Consider the following 23045-nt stretch of genomic DNA (forward strand, 5'->3'; position numbering starts at 1 on the left):
CCATTGAAGCAAAAGCAGGATATTCCTGTGGTTGGTGATACAGTGACTTTCCTTTATGAGCTTGAGTCTTCTGTGCTTCATTTGTTCACAGATCTTCTCATCTCTCAGAACCCGTCCTTCTCTTCTACAATCCAGTGGTTCGGAGCTAGCTCAACATTCGAATTCCTTAGCTCGCGTAAATATTTATTGGATACCTAACATATATCATGTCATGCATAGGTCAGGCACTCAGACTTCAGATGTTACCTAGATAGGGAAGGTCCCAGCCCTCAAGGGACTTCTATTCTAGTTGGAGGAGGCAAGCAACAAATGAGAAAACAATTTAACCAAAGGCCACTGATTGTGAGACATGACAGAAGGAAGGAAGTTGGGTGGTATCATAAAGAGAAAATGGAAGGAAGGAAGGGGGAGCCCTCTGGGAAAGTCTTTCTGAGAAGGGATGAGTCAGAGCTGAGTGTTTGAGAATGAGTGAAAAGCTCTGCCTCGCATTTGGGAAGCATTTGGTGACACTTCACCAGCAGGTCTGGGAAGCTGCTTATCAGGAACTGCAGGAGCTCCGTGGAGGTTTACCTCCAGAATCAGGGAAAGAGCAATGACTGCTAGCTCACCTACATTAGCAGATTTTGGGAAGTATTAATTTTCACAGTAATCACAGTTTTAATACTTTAGGCGATGATCAAACACAAGAGTTCACAAACCTAGAAACGGACTAAAGCATCAGGGTAACACATGTATTTCATAATCAGTAAAGATGCCATTTTTTTTTTTTTTTTTTGGCTGGACATGGTGGCTCACACCTGTAATGCCAGCATTTTCAGAAGCTAAGGTGAGAGGATTGCTTGAGCTCAGGAGTTGGAGATGAACCTGGGCAACACAGCGAGACTTCGTCTCTACAAAAAAATGTAAAGATTAGCTAGGTGTAGTGATACAAGCCTGTGGTCCCAGCTACTGGAGATCCTGAGATGGGAGGGTCACATGAGCCCGTGAAGTTGAGGCTGCAGTGAGCCGTGCCACTGCACTCCAGCCTGGGTGACAGAGCAAGACCCTGTCTCAAAAAAAAAAAAGATGTCATTTTTAAGCACATTTGAGGGCTTTATCATCTTCATGAACTTAGGAAATGAAGTGAGAGAGAAGACATCCCAGTTATGGGGAAGAGTAGGACATTCCAGAAGGCATGTCTTAGTTCAGGCTGCTAGAACATGAGCCTGTAGTTGGGTAGCTGATAAACAATAGAAGCTTACTTCTCAAGGGTCTGGAGGCTGGGAAGTCTAAGACCCGGGCATCAACGGACAGATTCAGCATCTGTCTGGTGAGGGCCTCCTTCCTGGTTCGTAGATGTTGCCCCCATGTGGTGGAAGGGGAGAGAGAGCTCTTTGAGGCCTCTTCTATAAAGGCGCTAATTCTATTCATGAGGGTTCCACCCTTATTACTGTATCACCTTTTAGGATTCTATGACTTCATCCCATCACCTTGTGAGTTAGGATTTCAACATATGAGCTTGGGGAAAACATACACATTTAGTCCATGATAAGATGATTCCTTTGTTAGATCATTTAATTTTTTGTTTGTTTGAGAGACAGGTCTCCATCTCTTGCCTAGGCCTCTGTGCAGTGGTGTGATCATAGCTCATAGAAGCCTCAAACTTGGGGGCTCAACCGATCCTCCCACTTCAGCCTCAGAAGTAGTTAGGACTACAGGTGCACACTACCACACCCAGCTACTTTATCATTACTGTTATTGCAGAGATGAGGCCTTGCTGCATTGCTTAGGCTGTTTTCAAACTCCTGGCCTCAAGTTATCCTTCGGCCTCCAGCTCCCAAAGTGCCCGGTGAGCCACCACACCTGGCCTGTAGTTTCAATTTTGTGTTTTCTTTCTGACAGAGGGGACTTAAATATTTGTTTTTATCTAGCAAAGACTTACAAGCATCTCAGATAGAGGAGACCCTGGCTGTAGATAGGGAGAGAATTAGGAGCTCATTGGCTTCCTATTAGGTTTATTTAGCTCCCTACCCTCTGCTGACTTTGACAGTAATAGAGCAATAATGAAAGGTGTAAGGCCCTGGAGCCAGAGAAATAAAAGAAAAAACTGGATTGTGCTACGTGGTGGAGGAACACCAGTGACAGCAGACTAAGTTGGAGAGGTAGACTGAGCGTGTGTATCCTGTGGAGCCCTTCATAGACTATGGAACAGGTGTGACTATTTGAAATGCAGTGAAGGCCAGGCTTGGTGGCTCACTCCCATAATCCCAGCACTTTGGAAGGTCGAGGTGGGTGGATCACCTGAGGTCAGGAGTTCTAGACCAGCCTGGCCAACGTGGTGAAACCCTGTCTCTACTAAAAATACAAAAAATTAGCCAAGCGTGATGGTGAGTGTCTGTGGTCCCAACTACTCAGGAGGCTGAGGCAGGAAAATCACTTGAACCCAGGAAGCAGAGGTTGCAGTGAGACCATTGCACTACAGTCTGGGCAACAGGAGTGAAACTCCATTTCCAAAAACAGAAAGAAATGCAGGGAAAGGCCTTGCAGGGGTTTAAGAATGAAAGTAGGGTGACCTATTGTAGGTTTTGTTTTTGTCTCAAAGCCCTCTGGACATTTTGTAATGATACAAGGATCAAGCCATCAGGAAGGTGTAACCGTCTCAAATGAGTGGACACCTAAATAACAAAGCTTCCAGTTCCACGAAGCAAAAACATTCCTAGACAAATAGAGAATAAGATAAATCCACAGAGTTATAGACTCCAGCATTTCTCTTTTAATAATTAACTATCATTTGTGTGAAAATGGATAATGATACCCAAATCCTCTCTGTTGATATAAATGAATTTTCAGTAACTCCACATTTCTCCATCCCTTTTTCTTTGTGTCTGGACGTAAAGCTCCAAGAAGCTCCTGAAAACCAGTGAGGATATAGAAGACCTTGACAACACTGTCAATCAAGTGACGTAATCAACAGCTATAGCATTTACAGACTACTCCACCCAGCAACTGCAGCATAAACATTTCTTATCAAATGTACAGGGAACATTCACCAAGGTAGGCCATATCCTGGGCCATAAAACAAGTCTCAGTCAATTCGAAGACGGCAGTCCTGCCGTGTGCTCCCTGACTACAAGTCAGCTAACTGAGAAGAGGATAACAAAAAGATACCTGGAAAATCCCAGGTATTTGGAAATTAAAGAAGACGCTTGTACAGAACTGATAGGTTGAAGAACAAGTCACAATGGACATTAAAAATCCCTTTGACTGCTCTGTGAGGAGTGGATTGGAGGGGGACAAGTACAGAGACAGGGAGACCAGGGAATAGAACTTTGAAGAATTCTAGGGGAATGGCCATCATGCCTTGGACTTCAGATGAGGAAGCAGAGAAGGACAGAAAGGAGGTAGAGCCTATGGGACTTGTTGAGGATTGGATGCAGGCAATATGGGTAGACGAGGAAGGAGGGATGACCTTGAGGTGTCTGGGTCAAGTCATTGAACATCTCCCTATTGCTCTCAGGATTAAGTCCAAATTTGTCAACATAGTTCCTGATTAGGGTCCTGCCCACTTGGACAGCCTGCTCTCTCACTCCTCCTCTCTCTGTAAACTCCAGAGTTGCTGAGCAACTGGCAGTCCTGCCTTTGCCATGCTCTCTCTTTTCACATGCTCTTCCATGTTTGCCCTGCTCTCCACTTATTTATCTCTTAGCTTCAATGTCACTTCAGCTAGGAAGCGTTCCTCGCTTTTCCTCCAGCCTGGCTTAGCAGCTCTGGTCTGTGCTTCTGTGCTACCCTCGTCATCATCACTTTGCTTTGCCCTTTTCTGTCTCCCCCTTTAAAGCTCCTGTGAACAGGGAATATGTCTCGTTCTTTCATTACTGGCTACTACCATAGCCAGTTACTGGTTACTACCATAGCCAGTTACTGGTTACCTTGGCTATCAGTCAAGAAACCTTGCCCTCGTTAGAGTGGGATGAGAATAAAATCCTATAGCATTTATTGAGTCCTTGCTGTGTGTGTGCCAGGGGCTTCACACACATGATCTCATTTAATCATCCTGGCAGCATTGTAAAATGTGTTATCAATCCCATTTACGAGAGGAAACTGAGGCTTAGAGTTAGAAGGCTTAAGCAGGCCAGCCATGGTGGCTTATGCCTGTAATCCCAGCACTTTCGGAGATCAAGGCAGGAGGATAGCTTGAGCCCAGGAGCTCAAGACCAACCCAACAACAAAGCAAGCGCCTGTCTCTCTACAAAAGACAAAAAAAAAAAAAAAAAAAAAATAGCAGCTGGGCGCAGTGGCTCATGCCTGTAACCCCAGGATTTTGGGAGGCTGAGGTGGGTGGATCACTTGAGGTCAGGAGTTTGAGACCAGCCTGGCCAACATAGTGAAACCCTGTCTCTACTAAAAATACAAAAATTAGCCAGGTGTGGTGGCACATGCCTTTAATCCCAGCTACTCAGGAGGCTGAGGCAGGAGAATTGCTTGAACCCAGGAGATGGAGGTTGCAGTGAGCCGAGATCGTGCCACTGCACTCCAGCCTGTGTGACAGAGCGAGACTGTCTTGAAATAAAAAAAAAAGAATTAGGCCAGGCTCGGTGGCTCACACCTGTAGTCCCAGCACCTTGGGAGGCCAGGGCGGGCAGATTATGAAGTCAGGAGTTTAAGACCAGTCTGGCCAACAGTGAAACCCCATCCTGACTAAAAATACAAAAAATTAGCTGGGTGTGGTGGCAGGCACCTGTAATCCCAGCTACTCAGGAGGCTGAGGCAGGAGAGTCACATGAACCAGGAGGTAGAGGTTGCAGTGAGCTGAGATCACAGCATTGCACTCCAGCCCAGGCAACAGTGCAAGACTTCTTCTCAGGAAAGGAAAAAGAAAAAGAAAAAAAAAAACTAACTGGGCGTGGTGACTCATGCCTGTGGTCCCAGCTACTCAGGAGGCTGAGATGAGAGGATCACTGGAGCCCAGGAGGCGAAGGCTCAGTGAGCTATGATTGCACCACTGCATTCCAGCCTGAGTGACAGAGTGAAACCCTGTCTGAAAAAAAAAGAAAAGGGGCTTAAAGAGCTTGCCCAAAATCATACAGTTAATGGTGGAAATGGAATTTGAACATACGTAGTCAGATTTCAAACCTAAAACTTTTAACCACCAAGTCATACTGTCAAAGTCAGCAAGTTGAAAATGAATTTGAAGGTACACTGGTGAACCCCTGATCATCTTGCTGCCTGTGGCCGGGCTTTGACCCACACTTGCTGCAGATGGCTGAGCAGGGTTCACTGGAGGTGGGTGCCCACGTTGGGGTGGGGCATGGAGTGGGAGCAGGAAGATCCATTACATTACAGCCAGCAGTGTCGGGTACAGAGAACTATTGTGTGCTGCCTTTTAACCCCACCCCCATTCTAAAAAAACAAAGGCCTCATTGCTAGTGCTGGCTAATTTCCATAAAGGAATTAGAATGGCTAATTTTATATCCTTTCAGTAAATATTCCTCTTCCCGTTATAACAAGGCCAACAATGATCCTCTTCAAATTAATACGAGCAGTAATTGCTGCAAAATTAGCCTCCGGAGATACAATGCTATCAAAAAGTGATTTTTTTGGGGGGGGGGTGTCTTTTATTTTTTCAGATAAAGAGCAAAAAGTCCTTATGTACTTATTTTCAGTCAAGCTTCTGAGTGAATCATGATATTAGGAAGGTTCAAAAACTTCATTGCTCTGCTTGACTCTGACTACATAAAAGGCTTTTTGTGGTCAACACATGTTTTGAAGTGCTGTGAGCATTGATGCAAGTGGTAACTAATTACACTTGACATTTTAAAAGCGAAAACACAAAGACTTCTTACAAAAACACTGTTTATTGAGTGCTTACTATGTACCAGCCACTGTACTGAGTACCTTGTGAGTTTCATTTCACTGCATCCTGTAACAATCTGGGTAGGTGGTAAACTGAGGAACTTGTCTGAAGTCACGGGGGTAGTGGCTCAGGCTGCCAAGACTTGAACTCACGAAGACCAGACTCAAGATTCTTAAGTGATGTTTTCTCACATTTCTCTGAGATGGAACATTAGGGCTACTTTTGTGTGTTCCTTTGAAATATGATCTACATACCAAAATGAGCATGCCGAAACATTAAATGCTTAGTTGAAGAAGCAGTCAATTTGTAGAATTCTTCCTGATTTCGAAATCAGAATCTTCAAATTCTGGGGTTTTTTTTGTTTTTCGTTTTTTGTTTTTGAGACAGAGTCTCATTCACTCTGTCCCCCAGGCTGGAGTGCAATGGCACAATCTCGGCTCACTGCAACCTCTGCCTTTTGGGTTCAAGGGATTCTCCTGCCTCAGCCTCCCGAGTAGCTGGGATTACTGGCATGCACCACCGCACCCAGCCTTTTTTTTTTGAGACAGAGTCACTCTGTCACTCAGGCTGGAGTGCAGTGGCACAATCTCGGCTCACTGCAACCTTCATCTCCTTGGCTCAAGCAATTCTTGTGCCTCAGCCTCTTGAGTATGTGGGATTACAGACACACACCACCATGCCTGGCTAATTGTTGTATTTTTAGTAGAGATGGGGTTTTGCCATATTGGCCAGGCTGGTCTCAAACTCCTGACCTGAAGTGATCCACCTGCCTCAGCCTCTCAGGCACCGTGCCTGACTTAGAATCTTCAAATTATTAAAATGGATGTTAAGATAATCTTCATTTATGAAATGGCAGATGATCAGTATTTTTAATTTCATTTTATTGGTTTGTAACATCCATTCCTCTAGTAGATGAAGAACAACAGATAAATCCCGTAGCTAATTATGTGGGTTTCAGAATTACTCAAGTCTGAAATTCCTTTGATACTTATATCAGAGTACCCATGTTCATCAATTTTAAATATTGGGGATCCCAGTGGCATGTTATACTAGTCTGCTTGGGCTGCCATAACAAAATACAAGACTCGTGGCTGAAACAACAGAAATGTATTTTCTTATGGTTTTGGAGGCTGGAAGTCTGAGATCAGGTTGTCAGCATGGTCCGGCTGTGGTGACGGAGCCTCTTCCTGGCTGACAAATGGCCACCTTCTCACTCCGTCCTCACATGGCAGAGAGAGACAGAGAGACAGAAAGGGGTGGGGGGAGAGAAAGAGGAGAGAGGAAAGAGAGAAGAGAGAGAGAAAGGAGAGAAAGAGAGGAGAGAGAGAGAGACCTCTCTGATGTTTCTTCCTATAAGGGCACTGATCCCATCTTGAGGACCCAACCCTTCTGACCTCAACTAAACCTAATTATCTCCCAAAGGCTCCTTTCCAGATGCCATCACAATCACATTGTGGGCGAACACTTTAACATGTGAATGTTGGGGACACGACATTCAGTCCATCAGTGTATGGTGTTAGGATGATGTTAGGGCAGGGATCCAAGAAGATTCAAACCCTCCCTTGGTTGAGCTACCCCTAAGTTTGGGGAACAATGGCAAAACAAGGCAAATAACGCTACTACTAAGTACAGCTTTGAAGTCTCAAATCTCCGAGCAAAGCTCTGGAAAGCTAAGCAGTTCGCACAGGAGAACTCATTCACCTACGGTGGCTTGAATCATCCACAGCAGAGGTCAGCAAACCACAGACTGTGAGCCAGAAGTGGCTTTTATATTTCAAATGGTTGAAATATCAAAAGAAGGATATTTTGTGATATCTGAAAAATATAGGAAATTCAAACTTCTGTGTCCTGAAATCAAGTTTTATTAAGACACAGCCACTATTATTATTATTATTATTAATTATTATTATTTTGAGACAGAGTCTCTCTCTGTCACACAGGTTGGAGTGAAGTGATGGGATCTTGGCTCACTGCAACGTCCGCCTCCCAGGTTCAAGCAATCCTCCCACCTTAGGTTCCTGAGTAGCTGGGACTACAGAAGCTTGCCACCATGACTGGCTACTTTTTCTATTTTTTTTATAAAGATGGGATTTCACTATTTGCCCTGGCTGGTCTTAAACTCCTGGGATCAAGCCATCTGCCAGTAATGGCCTCCCAAAGTACTGGGATTACAGGCATGAGCCACCACGCCCGGCCCACTCTCATTGTTTGTCTGTTATCAATGGCTGCTTTCATGCTACAACAGCAGATTTTAGGAGTAGAAACAGAGCCTGAAATATTTACTCTCTGGCCCTTTAGAGGAGAAAGGTTGTCGATTGCTGATTTACAAACAAAGCTAGCCAATGACTTGTGCTGCCTAATCCCAAGACCAAATCATAGCTAAAAATATCATTTAGGTGAGTCACAGCGGCTCACACCTGTGATCCCAGCACTTTGGGAGGCCAAGGTGGGATGATCGCTTGAGTCCAGAAGTTTAAGACCAACCTGCACAACAGAGCGACACCTCATCTCTACAAAAAAAAAAAAAAAATTAGCCAGGCTTGGTGGTGCATAGCTGTAGTCATAGCTACTCAGGAGGCTGAGGTTAAAAGATCATTTGAGCTCAGGAGGTTGAGACTGCAGTGAGCCAAGAGCATGCCACTGCACTGCAAGCTGGACAACACAGCAAGACCCTCATCTGCAAACCATATATATATAGTTTTGTTTTGTTTTAAAGATGGAGGCACCCCCCCCCCCATTAACACTAGAAGCAGTGGATCCAGAGACAGAGAGTATTTACCCCCAAGGCTTGATATGAGCTGGTTTAGAGATTGTCAACTTTAGGTTGCAGTGAGCCAACATCACACCACTATGCTTCAGCCTGGGTGACAGAGCAAGACTTAATCTCATAAATAAATAAATAAATAAATAAATAATAAATTAGATTGTCCACTTCAAGTTTTCTAATGCCACACTGGATGTTTCAAGGAAAAACTAAGAGAGAAAAACAAGTGGCCTTATTCGGAGATGGAAGAAGTGAGAGCCACAGTAATTTGCTGTTTTTATTCCTTTGTAAGTTCAACCCTTATCAAATATAGTCCACGGTCCTATAATTGGGCTAAACTAGACCAAAATTTATCTTCTTTTAAGAATCCACCTCTCGATCCACACTCATTCCTCAAGTCAAAGAAGAAGGAAAGAATGGGAGCTAAGAGTGGAACCTTTCCAGAATTTAATATTAATCAACAAAGGTTGGCTAGCATTATTTACCTATCAGACCACTTCGTTTCTGACCTGTTTTTGTTTTGTTTTCTTCCCTCCTCTCCCCTTTATACTCACTCCTTGCACACAAAGGTGATTTTAAAGGATGTGGACTCACTTCTCTACGTGGACACCGATGTTCTCTTTCTGAGACCTGTTGATGACATCTGGAAGCTTCTGAGATTGTTTAATTCCACCCAGCTTGCAGCCATGGCCCCCGAGCATGAAATCCCCAAGATTGGCTGGTACAGCCGCTTTGCTAGGCATCCTTTCTATGGCTCTGCGGGAGTTAATTCAGGAGTCATGTTAATGAATTTAACTCGGATAAGAAGTACACAGTTCAAGGTAAACAAGTGCTTTTAAATTCCTTGTTTAAAGACTGGGAGTTAGTCTTGTCAACAGTGACATTTCCAAAGTGTCAACGTGCTGATTGTGGAAATAGGTGACCTAGAACATAGGTGAGGTTAAAAGGAACCAAAGAAAAGTATTTAGAAAATTATGGAATATTTGTTTATTCAGGAAAAGCCCAGATGGCTATGGAATTTAAAGTTTCAACAGAGTTACCATTTAGGACTATTATGTTGCATTTCTGAATTCCATAATGTTTGAACTCTTCATACCAATGCTTCAAAGACTGTAAAATTTCTTGGAATTAGCCTAGGAATATATAAGTCCTTGATGGTATTTATATAAGAATATTCATGATCTCATCTTTTATCCTAGCAAAGAACTGGAAAGAACCTAAAAGAAAATCAGTGGAGAACTAGTCAAAAAATTATCCTCCTGGTTGGGGGCAGTGGCTCACCGCACTTTGGGAGGGTAAGGCAGGCGGATCACTTGAGGCCAGGAGTTTGAGACCAGCCTGACCAACATGGCGAAACCCTGGCTCTCCTAAAAATATAACAATTAGCCAGGCATGTTGCTGCACACCTGTAGTCCCAGCTACTCAGGAGGCTGAGGCAGGAGAATCATGTGAATTGGGACAGCAGAGGTTGCAGTGAGCCAAGATCATGCTGCTGTATTCCAGCCTGGGTGACAGAGAGATGCTGTCTCAAAAAAACAAATCATCCTTCTATTCAAAAGAATAGGTTGATCTGTAAATGAGATAATAAGATCTCTAAGAAATTTATTATATAAATTCTTATATAATAAATAAGATAGAGACAGGTTCTTACTCTATCACCAAGGCTGGAGAGCAATAGTGCAATCATAGCCTCCTGTAGCCTTGACCTCCTAGGCTCAAGTGATCCTCCTGTCTCAGCCTCCTGAGTAGCTGGGACTGCAGGCATGCATCATCACACCCAGCTGATTTTTTTTATTTTAGTAGAGACACAGTATCACTATGTTGCCCAGGCTGGTCTCCACCTCCTGGGCTCAAATGATCTTCCTGCTATGGCCTCCTAAAGTGCAGGGATTATGAGCACAAGCCACCATATGTGGCCTCTAAGAAACTTTAAATGAAAGAAAATTAAATGCACCACATCATGTTACTGTAGACTGTGATTATTTTTATGCCTTAGAAATTTCCAGAAGAATTAATGGGTCATGGTGGCATGTGGCTGTAGTCCCAGCTACTTGGGAACCTGAGATGGGAGGATCGCTTGAGTCCAGGAGTTCCAGGCTGCATTAAACCACTGCACTCCACCCTAAACAACAGAGCGAGACCCTGTCTCTAAAAAAGAAAAGAAAGAAAGGAAAAGAAATGTCCAGAAGAATACCTAAGAGACCATTAATTGTTAATTGTGAATACTTCTGGGGAAAGTGGGGATGGGATATGGAAGAATATTTTTATTTTAAAAAATAAAGTAGCACCTAAAGTCCCAGCTACTCAACGGGCTGAGGCAGGAGAATTGCTTGAACCCAGGAGGCAGTGGTTGCAGTGAGCCAAGATCGTGCCTCTGTATTCCAGCCTGGCAACAGAGTGAGACTCCATCATTAAAAAAAAAGAAAAAGAAAAAGAAAGAGGTTCAGTTTCAGGCCAGCCATGGTTGCTCTCGCCTGTAATCCCCGTATTTTGGGAGGCTAAGGCAGGTAGATCACTTGAGGCCAGGAGTTTGAGAACAGCCTGGCCAACGTGGGGAAACCCTGTCTCTACTAAAAATTATTTAAAAATTAGCCAGGCATGATGGTGTGCCGCTGTAGTCTCAGCTACTTGGGAGGCTGATGCACCAGAATCACTTGAACCCGGGAGGTGGAGATTGCAGGAAACCAAGATTGTGCCACTGCACTCGAGCCTGGGTGATAGAGCGAGACTCTGTCTCAAAAAAAAAAAAAAAAAAACAAACAGGAAGGAAGGAGGGAGGGAAGAGAAGGAAAGAAGGAAGAGTTCAACTCCAGGCATGGTTTTCTGAGTGGAAGCCACAGGTTCAACTATCAGTCCCCGGTGCATATAGTATCCGTGTGTACAGCTGACAAAAGAAATGCAATCAACAGCCCAAATTTTGCTTTGTTCTGTGCCCTGAGGATAGCAGGACCCCTCTTCTATTTGTTTTCTTCCTCTAAAGGAAAGAAAACCAGTCCCTTTACTTTGTTTCTCAGTGAACAATGTGTATTTGCTTTGCTTCAGCTGTTCTGATGGTTTTCTCTTTTCCAGAACAGCATGATTCCAACAGGCCTTGCTTGGGAGGACATGTTATACCCCCTGTACCAGAAGTACAAGAATGCCATCACGTGGGGAGACCAGGATTTATTAAATATTATTTTTTATTTCAATCCAGGTAGGTTATCTTTGGAGAATGCCTTTTGTGTAGGAGTATACCCAGCACGCTCCACGGAGCACATTCCAGGCCCGGGTTGCTATTGACTAGGCTTGAATAGTGCATAGAGGAGCCTGTGTTCCCCTGCAAAATTTGCCCTTTCATCCGCTCCCCTGGGTCTCTGATGGAGGCGGGGCCTTGCACTACTGACACAGAAGGCCAAATGTTGAAACCTCCAACACTGGACTCCATTTTTAGAGAAAATCTTTTACATTTTGCTATACCATTCTTCTAAGAAGTATAGTCAAAATTGGTGTGAGACAGAACACTACATGGAAATACTATAATCTAGGCAGGAGACCCTCTGTAGCCTAAACAATTGCTAGATTGAAGGAAATTGATTCTCAGAATCCTTAAAGTTAAGGGACATATTCAGGGTCAAAAGATCCTAGGAAAAGAACTCAAATACCCAATTCCCTTTTGCTTTTTATCTGAGGCAAAAGATATTCTTCTTATATTGTTAGGTGGATGATTTGATGGGGTAGAGGGAGAAAGGGAGATGAAAATTTCTGGTCTGTTTCTTTTTTCCTCTTCCTTGTTAAAACTTTATTCTTATTAAAAATTAAAACTGTGCTGGGTAGAGTGTCTCATGCCTGTAATCCCAGCCCTTTAGGTAGGCCAAGGCGGGTGGATCACATGAGGTCTGGAGTTTGAGACCAGCCTGGCCAAAATGGTGAAACCCCGTACCTACTAAAAATACAAAAAAATTAGCCTGGCATGGTAGCAGGCACCTGTAATCCCAGCTACTGGGAGGCTGAGGCAGGAGAATCCCTGGAACCAGGAGGCAGAGGTTGCATCAGCCAAAATCATGCCACTGCACTCCAGCCTGGGCGACAAAGTGAGACTGTCTCAAAACAAAAAAAAATTATAACTATGTTTTCTTCTTGAGAAATATCTTTGGGCAAAAAAGAGCAATTTTTACCCTACCCTTTTCATGCCTTTCCTTTGCATTTAAAAATCCTAAAGTAGAGATTCCTGTTCAGAAAGACTTTGCCTGTGTTTGTATGTCACCCTTGAGACACATCCTGTGTACCTTTTTAAAAAAACCAAATTCTAGAATAAAACCCAATTTCATATGACTTTGGATCAAAAAGGATCAAATCCTGGAAAAGAAAAAAAAAATCAAGTTGATACAAAGTTTCTTGGAAAGATTCCCAGTACTAATTCAGTAGAGGAAAGGGGAATGTCTTAGCTGTTCATTTGTGGCTTTTTTTTTTTTTTTTTTTTTTTGAGACAGACTCTGGCTCTGTCACCCAGGCTGGAGTGCAGTGGCATGATCTTGGCTCACTGCAGTCTCCGCCCAGTGGATCACTTGAGGGAATACAGGCATGAGCCACCACACCCGGCGCTTTTCTTTAAATATCGTGTTTTCTCTTTGTCCTGTGGCTGAAACAATATGGACAGAGAGACTTACATCAGTCTCTCAGTTTGGATTCCCAAACTGAGGAATCCAAAAGATTTACACAATTGCCTCCCCAGATCCTCTTAGCCTGTTGCTGATTATTTGAGGACCTGATTAGTGAGTAAATAATACCCAAAGACAGTTGTAAACAGCTTTGCAATTAAAAGGAGTCGCTTGTCTTTAATTGGGGCAGAAACCAGAGGAGATTAGTTGCTTCTACACTCTCCATCTGAGATCCATTGAGTAAAACAGGATATTGGAAAATAATTGTGACATTGTTCTAAATTCTGGTTCTGCGCAATGTCAAGTAAATAACCAAGTTTTCTGGTTTTAGATGAGTGATTATTAGGTGAACTCCCTGATTGTTCTTTGTACAGCCTGCATTTGATCTTCCAGTTTCCCACTTTACCCAAGTACTTGATTAAACATGTGATCTGAACTGACATCCAGCAAATATCCATCATATTGTAAGGTTTCTCTTCATGTATGTTGATTGCCCAGTACTTCCCACAAACCAGAACAAACTATATTTGAAAAAAGATTTGTCACCTTTATCCCTGGAAAGGAAAGAAGGAGACAGTATTGGCCACAGCAACGCAGATAAGCATGTTTATTGTTATGGTTCTTCAGGTTGCCATGGTTGAAGCAATGCACATAAAACCTGTAACACATATCAGGAATGTTGTCACTATTATAGTCTCTTGTAACTGATAACACCGCTTTTTAAAATGTGTTTCAAAGTCATTAGCCAGAAAGTGTTTTAAAACTCTTGCTATAATTAGTAAATACCTGTGGGTATATAATTGCAGTGCTGGGTAATAGACTGACTCGAGAAGAGACAGCTGAAACCCTTGGGGGCATGCAGGTATCTCATCACAGGACATTTCCTGGCAGGTGAGCCAAAGGCAGCTTCATCAAGGGGTGGAAAACTGAGTTCACACCTTTACAGGTGAGTCTGAGTCAAGAGCAGAGTTCTATGGAAGGGGTAAATCTGACAGGAACCAAAAGATAATTTCTATTTTTTTTAGACAGAATTTCGCTCTGTTACCCAGGCTGGAGTGCAATGGCGCAATCTCGGCTCACCACAACCTCCGTCTCCTGGGTTCAAGTAATTCTCCTGCCTCAGCCTCCCAAGTAGCTGGGATTACAGGCACGCGCCACCATGCCCAGCTAATTTTTTTGTATTTTCAGTAGAGACGGGGTTTCACCATGTTGACCAGGATGGTCTCGATCTCTTGACCTCGCGATCCACCCGTCTTGGCCTCCGAAAGTGCTGAGATTATAGGTGTGAGCCACCGTGCCCGGTCCAAAAGAGAATTCTATATAGAAAGATGTGTTTAGACGAATGCACTCAGATTTCAGGGAACACAACTCCACTCAAGCCAGCTAAGTGAAGGCAGATATTGTAAGAGGCCAGGGGCAGTCTCATGACCACACGAGTGAGGTCAAGCCAGGCTTCATGAGAACTGGCCTTGGGAAGTTGCCAAGGAACAAAGCAGTTTCTTCATCTCTCAGAGGCCTCGTGGTTTTTGTCATCTTTGCTTCTCTCCATGTCAGTCTGATTCTACTCTGCCTTTGGTTGAATGAATGGAATTAAGAGAAGGGAGTGAAGGGTCAAAGTGTTAATAAATGGAAGAGAAAGAGCCATAGCAAGGAACATGACCAATCTAAACCAATCAAATGCAGGCTGTACAAAGAACAAAACAAAACAAGAAAAAGAGACTGGCCCAGTCCAGCTACAGCTGAATTCTCTAATATGGGGACTACCCTTGATCAGGCTCTAGAGGGGCAAAGACCTGTGGCATTTTCCTCTCTCATACCAAATTCTCTGTTTGCATGTGGCCCAGCCTGATTGTCAACCACAAGTCGATACATCTTCACAAGTCCACAACCAATGATGATAGATCTCCTGTGTTTCTTTTTTTTTTTTTTTTAACTTTTTTCTCGCCACCCCCCCTCCTGTGTTTCTTAATTCAAATTCTTGACAAAGAAAAAGAGACTGAGGCCAGGCACGGTGGCTCAAGCCTGTAATCCCAGCACTTAGGGAGGCCGAGGCGGGTGGATCCCGAGGTCAAGAGATCGAGACCATCCTGGTCGACATGGTGAAACCCCATCTCTACTAAAAATACAAAAATTAGCTGGGCATGGTGGTGCATGCCTGTAATTTCAGCTACTCAGGAGGCTGAGACAGGAGAATTGCCTGAACCCAGGAGGCGGAGGTTGCGGTGAGCCAAGATCGTGCCATTGCACATCAGCCTGGGTAACAAGAGCTAAACTCTGTCTCAAAAAAAAAAAAAAAGAACAAAACAAAACAAAACAAGAAAAAGAGACTGGCCCAGTCCAGCTACAACTGAATTCTCTAATTTGGGGACCATCCTTGATCAGGCTCTAGAGGGGCAAAGACCTGTGGCATTTTCCTCTCTCACACATGACCACATAGGTCTACTCCTTCTTCAAGGGCAATTTTTAGAAAACTGGGATGTGGGTAGGGAAGAAAATGGAACCAGCCAAGTAGAAATGACAAGGCAGGGCATCCAGCTCGAGTAGAGGCAGTAAAAGTCTCCCTGAAGGGAGAGAGAAGAGCTGAAATGCCCATGGAGTACAGGAGATTGTGAGTTGAGTGTGTGATACTAGGGAAGCAGGAGGAGTTCATGGGGACCTCAGGGAGCAGGACTCACTCAAATGGGACAAGTCTCTTCAGTGGCCCCAGGAGTGCCTTATTCTCTTCCTGCCTGGGGTCACGGGAGCCCTGCCCTTGAGCATGCAACCACATTGTATATATTCACCACACCAAAGCACCCAGCAACACAGTCATGAGTGCTGCATTGTGGGGTTGACAGGCCCTATTATTTGATATTGGTTTTGGTCTGGGAAACTGGTAACAAATCACTATTTCGGGAGTCTGGGAAGTTCATGAGCCCTGATGTAAAACACAAGAGAAAAGGACAAAAATTGTACAGTCTGTGTGAGAAGGAGTTGTGTCAACTTTATGTCTTTCACAGTGCAAGGCTCAGGGCTTTAAATGGAGTTGGTGTTCAGAAGTGTTTGGTTGAATGAATGGAATTAAGAGAAGGGAGTTAAGGGTCAAAGTGTTAATAAATGGAAGAGAAAGAGCCATAGCAAGGAACATGACCAATCCAAACTCATGAAGGCAGAAACTGGCCTTTTCTGTTATTTGCTTTGTCCACAATGCGCACAGCAGACACTCAACAAATATTCATTGATTGAACCAATCAATGTATTTACAAAAATAGGCTCAAGCAGTTCATTCAACTGGAAGCTTTAGAAGGCGCTTAAACAGCACAATGTAAATGTTCAGGTGGGCATCATTAATGAATGATGTGACGCATTGGGTGACAAAAGGAAGCAGTTGGGCTGTGGCCAGGCACAGTTGAAAAGCACTTTTAGATGTCTACCTTCATTTAGCCCTCACATCCAACCTCTGTATTAAATTGCAGAAAGGTCACACAGCTCATAGAGGAGTTGTGATTCAAATCTAGATAGGGTGACTTGAGGATGGCCACTACTCTGTCCCACTTAGGGACTATGTATGTGCAAATGTTCAGGTAAATCCAAGTAAGGGAATGTCATGGTAGAATGGAGTTCCCCTGAGAAAAGAGAATATCACAGTGTGTGTTGAGCAATCAGGAATTTGGTAAAGGGTGCCTAAATGTCACTGGCCTGTAAAAGACTGAACCATGGAAACATACACAGCCTGCCAGACGGGATGTGCGACAGTCACTTCATTTGTTGCTTTCCGTCTTGAAGCTTACTGTAAGTAATCACTAAGCAATAATTTTTTCCATGAGACAGGAATGCCATCAACCTAATGAACAGGCACATCTTGAAGCTGCTTTTCCAATGGTTGTGGTATCACTGATTTGTAGTAATCCTCTCTTGTGCTCTCGCACAGGGCCTTTCTCATGATCAGCAACGCACATTTGCAGAGAGCTTTGATCTATACACCTCTGACCCCAACCTCAAAAAGCATCAAGCTGTGGAGCCAGGAAGCTAGAGGGTCATGAATATATTGCTAATTGTATAACTCTGGTCACCAACAGGAAATGTTTTGAATTCAATAGGATCAGGGCACAGTTTCTCTACACCAGCACTATTGCTATTGTGGGAGACTGTCCTGTTCATTAGAGGATGTTCAGAGCACCCACTAGATGCCAGTAGCATCCTCCCCCAAGTATAACAGCCAACAGTGTCTCCCTCCAAATATTGCCAAATGGCCCTGGGATAGAGGAGCAGGGAGGGGGCAAAATCGCCCCTGGTTGAGAACCACTTGGTTAAAGACACAAACACACCTATGTACATATGTGCACATATGGTCACGGTGCATGTGGTTACCTTGGCATAGGGCTTTTTTGTCTTTGCTTTTTGCTTTGGGGTTTTTTTCTTTCCTGTTGTAGGTGGGGGTTTTTTTGTTGTTGGTTTTTGTTTCTGAGATAGAGTCTCACTCCGTCACCCAGGCTGGAGTGCAGTGGTGTGATCTCAGCTCACTGCAACCTCCACCTTCCGGGTTCAAGATTCTCGTGCCTCAGCCTCCTGAATAGCTGGGATTACAGGCTTCTGCCTCCACGCCTGGCTGATGTTTGCAATTTTAGTAGAGACAGGGTTTCATCATATTGGTCAGGCTGGTCTCAAACTCCTGACCTCAAGTTATCTGCCAGTTTCAGCCTTCCAAAATGCTGGGATTACATGTAAGAGCCACCGCACCAGGCTGAAGGTAGGGGTTTTGCTGGTTTTTTTCTTTTGTTTTTGGTTTGTTCTTAATCCAAAGAGGAATCTTTACCTTAATCTTGACTCCTCTTTTTTAGATCTGTCCATTTTAGAAAACCTTTCCAAAGAGTTGATTACAACTGCTAACACTATTTTTGACATTTTTGTATGTATCCTTTTTTTTTTTTGAGACAGGTTCCCACTCCGTCACAGGCTAGAGTGCAGTGACATGATCATAGCTTACTGTAACCTCTAACTCTTTGGCTCAAGGAATCCTCCCATCTCAGCCTCTCAAGTAGCTTCAAGTGTGCCACTGTGACTAGTTAATTATTTTTTTCATTTTTTATTGTTTGTTTGTTTTCTGTTGCCCAGGGGAGTGGCATGATCTTGGATCACTGCAACCTCTGCCACTTCCTGGCAATTCTCCCACCCCAGCCTCCCAAGTAGCTGGGATTACAGGCACCTGCCACCATGCCTGGCTAATTTTTGTATTTTTAGTAGCAACGGGATTTCGCCATTTTGACCAGGCTGGTCTCAGACTCCTGACCTCAGATGATTTGCCTGCCTTGGCCTCCCAAAGTGCTGGGATTACAGGCGTGAACCACTACACCTGGCCAAGCTGCTAATTTTTAAAATGTGTGTAGAGACAGGTGTCTCACTATGTTGCCCAAGCTGGTCTCAAACTCCTGGCCTCAAATGATCCTTCCACCTTGGCCTCCCAAACTCTGGGATTACAGGTGTGAGCCACCACATCCAGCCCGTACAACCACGAACACTTGAACCACTACTGTATGCTTGGTACCTTGCTAAGCATTTTACATGTGTGTTTAAAGTTTAATCATCAAAATCAGATAGTGGCCATATTTTCCCAGTTACAGATAAGAAAATGAAATTACAGGAAGTTAAGTGATTAGACACTGATTTCAGTGGTTTTGTGTGAGAGAGTTGGGATTTGGACCCAGGCTACCTGATGCCTGTGTTTGCCTTCTTATTTAAGATGCTATACTTCCTTCCTTTTTTAGATGAAACCTACATCATCACTGTGTGCCCCTTCAATTCTTGATCTCAGAATTTTGACAAATGGGGCAAAATTTTGATATGTGAGTAAAAAAATTACACTCCTGTACCTTGAAATTATGTGTTGTGTACAGTTAGCAAAAACAGTTTAATCACCTGAGAACTGGCACTGACTTTGGGCACAAATGTCTTTTTATTTTCACCACCAGAGTGTCTCTATGTATTCCCCTGCCAGTGGAACTACCGTCCCGATCACTGTATGTATGGAAGCAACTGCAGAGAGGCTGAGCATGAAGGTGTCTCTATTCTGCACGGAAACCGAGGTGTCTACCATGATGATAAGCAACCAACATTCAAAGCACTCTATGAAGCAATACGGGATGTAAGTGTGTTCTTGCTGCTGTTAGTAGGTGTGCTTATCCGTACAAAGCAATACTGGCACTTTAGTCACCTGTCCCTTTGAAGGCCAAATATTCCCAAAACATAGAATTATACCAGTTATTCCCAATCTCAGTCACTGTCTATCACTATATCTACTTGCCACCTTGTACTATATCATACCTACTTGACTTATTTCCACATATCATTCATTATCTTGTACATAAGTAAATTTACTTGAAGAGGAAATTTCTGTGTTTTTCTGTTTTTTGGTCACCCAGGCTGGAGTGCAGTGGTGGGATCTTGGCTCACTGCAACCTCCATTTCCCAGGTTCAAGCGATTCTCCTACCTCAGCCTCCCAAGTAGCTGGGATTACAGGGACATGCCACTATGCCTGGCGAATTTTTGTATTTTTAGTAGAGACAGGGTTTCACCGTGTTGTCCAGGCTGGTCTCGAACTCCTGATCTCAACTGATTGACCTGCCTCAGCCTCCTCAAATGTTGAGATTATAGGTGTGACCCATCTACTTTAGGAGGAAATTTCATGTCACAAAGACAACTCTTATGCCTTTTGCCATAGTGGAAAGTAACACATTAGGGTAAAGATTAGACAATAAAGAGAAATTGATATCATTCAGTTCTAGCTAAATATGGTGCCTGGTTGCCAGCTCCAGTCTGTTCCTCAATCGGGGGTCCGGGTGGTCAGTTAGGAGAGGAGCCAAACTGAAGATAGCAGTCAAGCCTTCATTTGCTTAACTGCAGAAATGCGTGTGAGCGGCAGAGAGAGGCCCTGTCTCCTCAGTCTTCCATTTTTCTCCACCAAAGGGTACAATAAGAGTCAAGTGGGCCAGGCGCGGTGGCTCACGCCTGTAATCCCAGCACTTTGGGAGGCCGAGGCGGGTGGATCACGAGGTCAAGAGATCGAGACCATCCTGGTCAACATGGTGAAACCCTGTCTCTACTAAAAATACAAAAATTAGCTGGGCATGGTGGTGCATGCCTGTAGTCCCAGCTACTTGGGAGGCTGAGGCAGGAGAATTGCTTGAACCCAGAAGGAGGAGGTTGCAGTGAGCCGAGATCATGCCATTGCACTCCAGTCTGGGTAACAACAGCGAAACTCCATCTCAAAAAAAAAAAAAAAAAAAGTCAAGTGGATACAGCACAAATGGCAGGAACCTTCTCACTGCCAAGAGGCACTGAAGAAAAGGTTCTTGCCTCTTTATGGACCCATGGGCCGGGGATGGGAGAGAAGAGGAGAAAATAGGGTAGGAATGCAGGTATGTGTATGAACATGGCTGGCTGGAGCCCTTTATTCAACTCCCTCAAGAAAACTGCAACATAGTAAGAACCCATCTGTACAAAACATTTAAAAAATAAGGCAAGCTTTATGCCTGTAATCTCAGATCCTTGGGAGGCTAAGGCAGGAGGATCACTTGACCCCAGGAGTTCAAGGCTGTGAGATATGATTGTACCACTTCACTCCAGCCTGGGCAACAGAGCAAGATCCTGTATCAAAAAAATATATATATATTTCATGACACAAGAAAACTACATGAAATTCAAATTTCAGCACTGCTAAATAAAATCATATTGGGAACCAGTGACACCCATTCATTTATGTATTGTCATTTTTCTTTTGGTAGAGATGGGATTTTGCTTTGTTGCCCAGGCTGATTTCAAACTCCTGGCCTCAAGTAATCTTCCCATCCCAGCCTCCCAAAGTGCCCGGCCATTTATGTATTATCGATGACCATGTTGGCACTGTAACAAGTAGGATGATTAGTTGTGACAAAGAACATATGGTCTACAAAGCCTAAAATATTTACCATCTACTCCTTTACAGAAAATGTTTGCCAACCTCTGAAATAAAACATGTAGAATTTATTAGGCTTTGTTGTTAAGAATTGAATTTGCTTAAGTTTCATGAAAAGGCTTTGGTAGAAGTGAGGTGGGGGTAAATCCCATAACATAGTAACATTTTTTGTGTGTATAAAAATGTGCATTTACAAAAAAGAAAAAAAAAGAGACCCAGCATGGTGGCTCATGCCTGTAATCCCAGCACTTTAAGAGGCTGAGGTGGGAGGATTGCTTGAGATCAGGAGTTTGAGGTCAGTGCAGCCAACATAGTGAGACTCCATCTCTAAAAAAATGAAATTGGCCGGGTATGATGGCTCACACCTGTAATCTCAGCACATTGGGAAGCTGAGGTGGGCAGATCACTTGAGGGCAAAAATTCAAGACCAGCCTGGCCAACACAGTGAAACCCCATCTCTTATAAAAATACAAAAATTAGCCAGGTATGGTGGTGCACACCTATAATCCCAGCTATTTGGGAGGGTGAGACCAAAGAATTGCTTGAACCTGGGAGGCAGAGGTTGCAGTGAGCCAGGATTGCACCACTGCACTCCAGTCCAGGTGACAGAGTGACACTCCATCTCAAAAATAAATAAATAAATAAAACCCAATTAATTAATTAAAATAGGCCCAGTGCAGTAGCTCATGCCTATAATCTCAGCAATTTGGAGGCTGAGGCAAAGAGTTTAAGACCAACCTGGGCAAGATAGTAAGACTCTGTCTCTGAAAAAAATGCATTCAAAAAAAGAAAAAAATAAGGTATGCATTTGGTAGGGTGAGTCCTGGAGAATTCCAACTCTGAAATTCCCAGAGTTGACTAGGGGTGATGGCTCATGCCTGTAATCCCAGCACTTAGGGAGGCCAAAGCAGGTGGATCACCTGAGGTCAGGAGTTTGAGAGCAGCCTGACCAACATGGAAAAACCCCATCTCTACTAAAAATACAAAATTAGCTGAGTGTGGTGGTGTAACCCCAGCTGCTCAGCAGGCTGAGGCAGGAGAATCACTTGAACCCGGAGGTAGAGGTTGCAGTGAGCTGAGATCACACCACTGCACTCCAGCCTGGGCAACAAGAACAAAACTCCAAAAAAAAAAAAAAAAAAAAAAAAATTCCCAGAGTTGACTTCTGTACGGGAAAGTGTTTAGCATGCATCCAAGGAAACGTCTTTTTCTTCTGCATTTCCTGCTGTTTGGTTTTCAAAGGCTGGGTGATTTAATTATGCAGAAAATTTGTTCTGTGCTTAATGATGTCCTCACATTTAAATATTCAAACACTGACTCTGGGGGCAAACTCACTCAGGAGTACAAGCAGAAGTTAAATGATACACAGCAGCCACATGTCTGTCAGAGCCACTCTTGGATTTCTTTTGTGATCTGTCACCCCTGGTTTGGATTGAGCAGTTGTGGTTCTTGAGTTGCAACTCATCTTGTTTGTTTTCCGGGGGGTCAGAAAGAAGGCTGAACAACTTTGTTTCATAAATGATTCTACTTAGTACGTTCCACGATTTTCCTCAGTTGGGCCTAAAAATACAGTTTTCATTCCCATACATTTAATCAGAAAAATCACTAACCCTGACCCAAAATGTGAGTAAACATAAAGAGCCTGTATCATAAAAGATGTATTTCCCCATCCTCTACAATGCTGTGAACCTGGAGTTGGAATTCTCCCTACCAAATGCATACCTTATTTTTTTCATTTCTTTTCTTTTTTTTTTTTTGAATGCATTTTTTTCAGAGACAGGGTCTTACTGTGTTGCCCAGGTTGGTCTTGAACTCTTTGCCTTAGCCTCCAAAGTGCTGAGATTATAGGCATGAGCTATTGCACTGGGCACAGAGCTTGC

General features: G+C 43.7%; 1 protein-coding gene across 4 annotated transcripts in view; it reads left to right on the plus strand.

The window, feature by feature from the left end:
- GXYLT2 (glucoside xylosyltransferase 2) overlaps window positions 1-23045 on the plus strand; it is a 96207-nt gene that overhangs the window by 67077 nt on the left and 6085 nt on the right. For all 4 annotated transcript variants that reach the window (XR_008476770.2, XM_002758582.6, XM_054245871.2 and 1 more), the window contains 3 exons: window positions 9167-9418; window positions 11667-11790; window positions 19183-19355. Coding sequence is in view for 3 of the 4 variants with exons in the window: in XM_002758582.6 (XP_002758628.1) it covers window positions 9167-9418; window positions 11667-11790; window positions 19183-19355 (549 nt within the window). In the remaining variant the exon portion in view is untranslated. The remainder of the gene's footprint in view (window positions 1-9166; window positions 9419-11666; window positions 11791-19182; window positions 19356-23045) is intronic.

Source organism: Callithrix jacchus, chromosome 15 (assembly GCF_049354715.1).
Source record: "Callithrix jacchus isolate 240 chromosome 15, calJac240_pri, whole genome shotgun sequence".
Classification (NCBI taxonomy): Eukaryota; Metazoa; Chordata; class Mammalia; order Primates; family Cebidae; genus Callithrix; species Callithrix jacchus.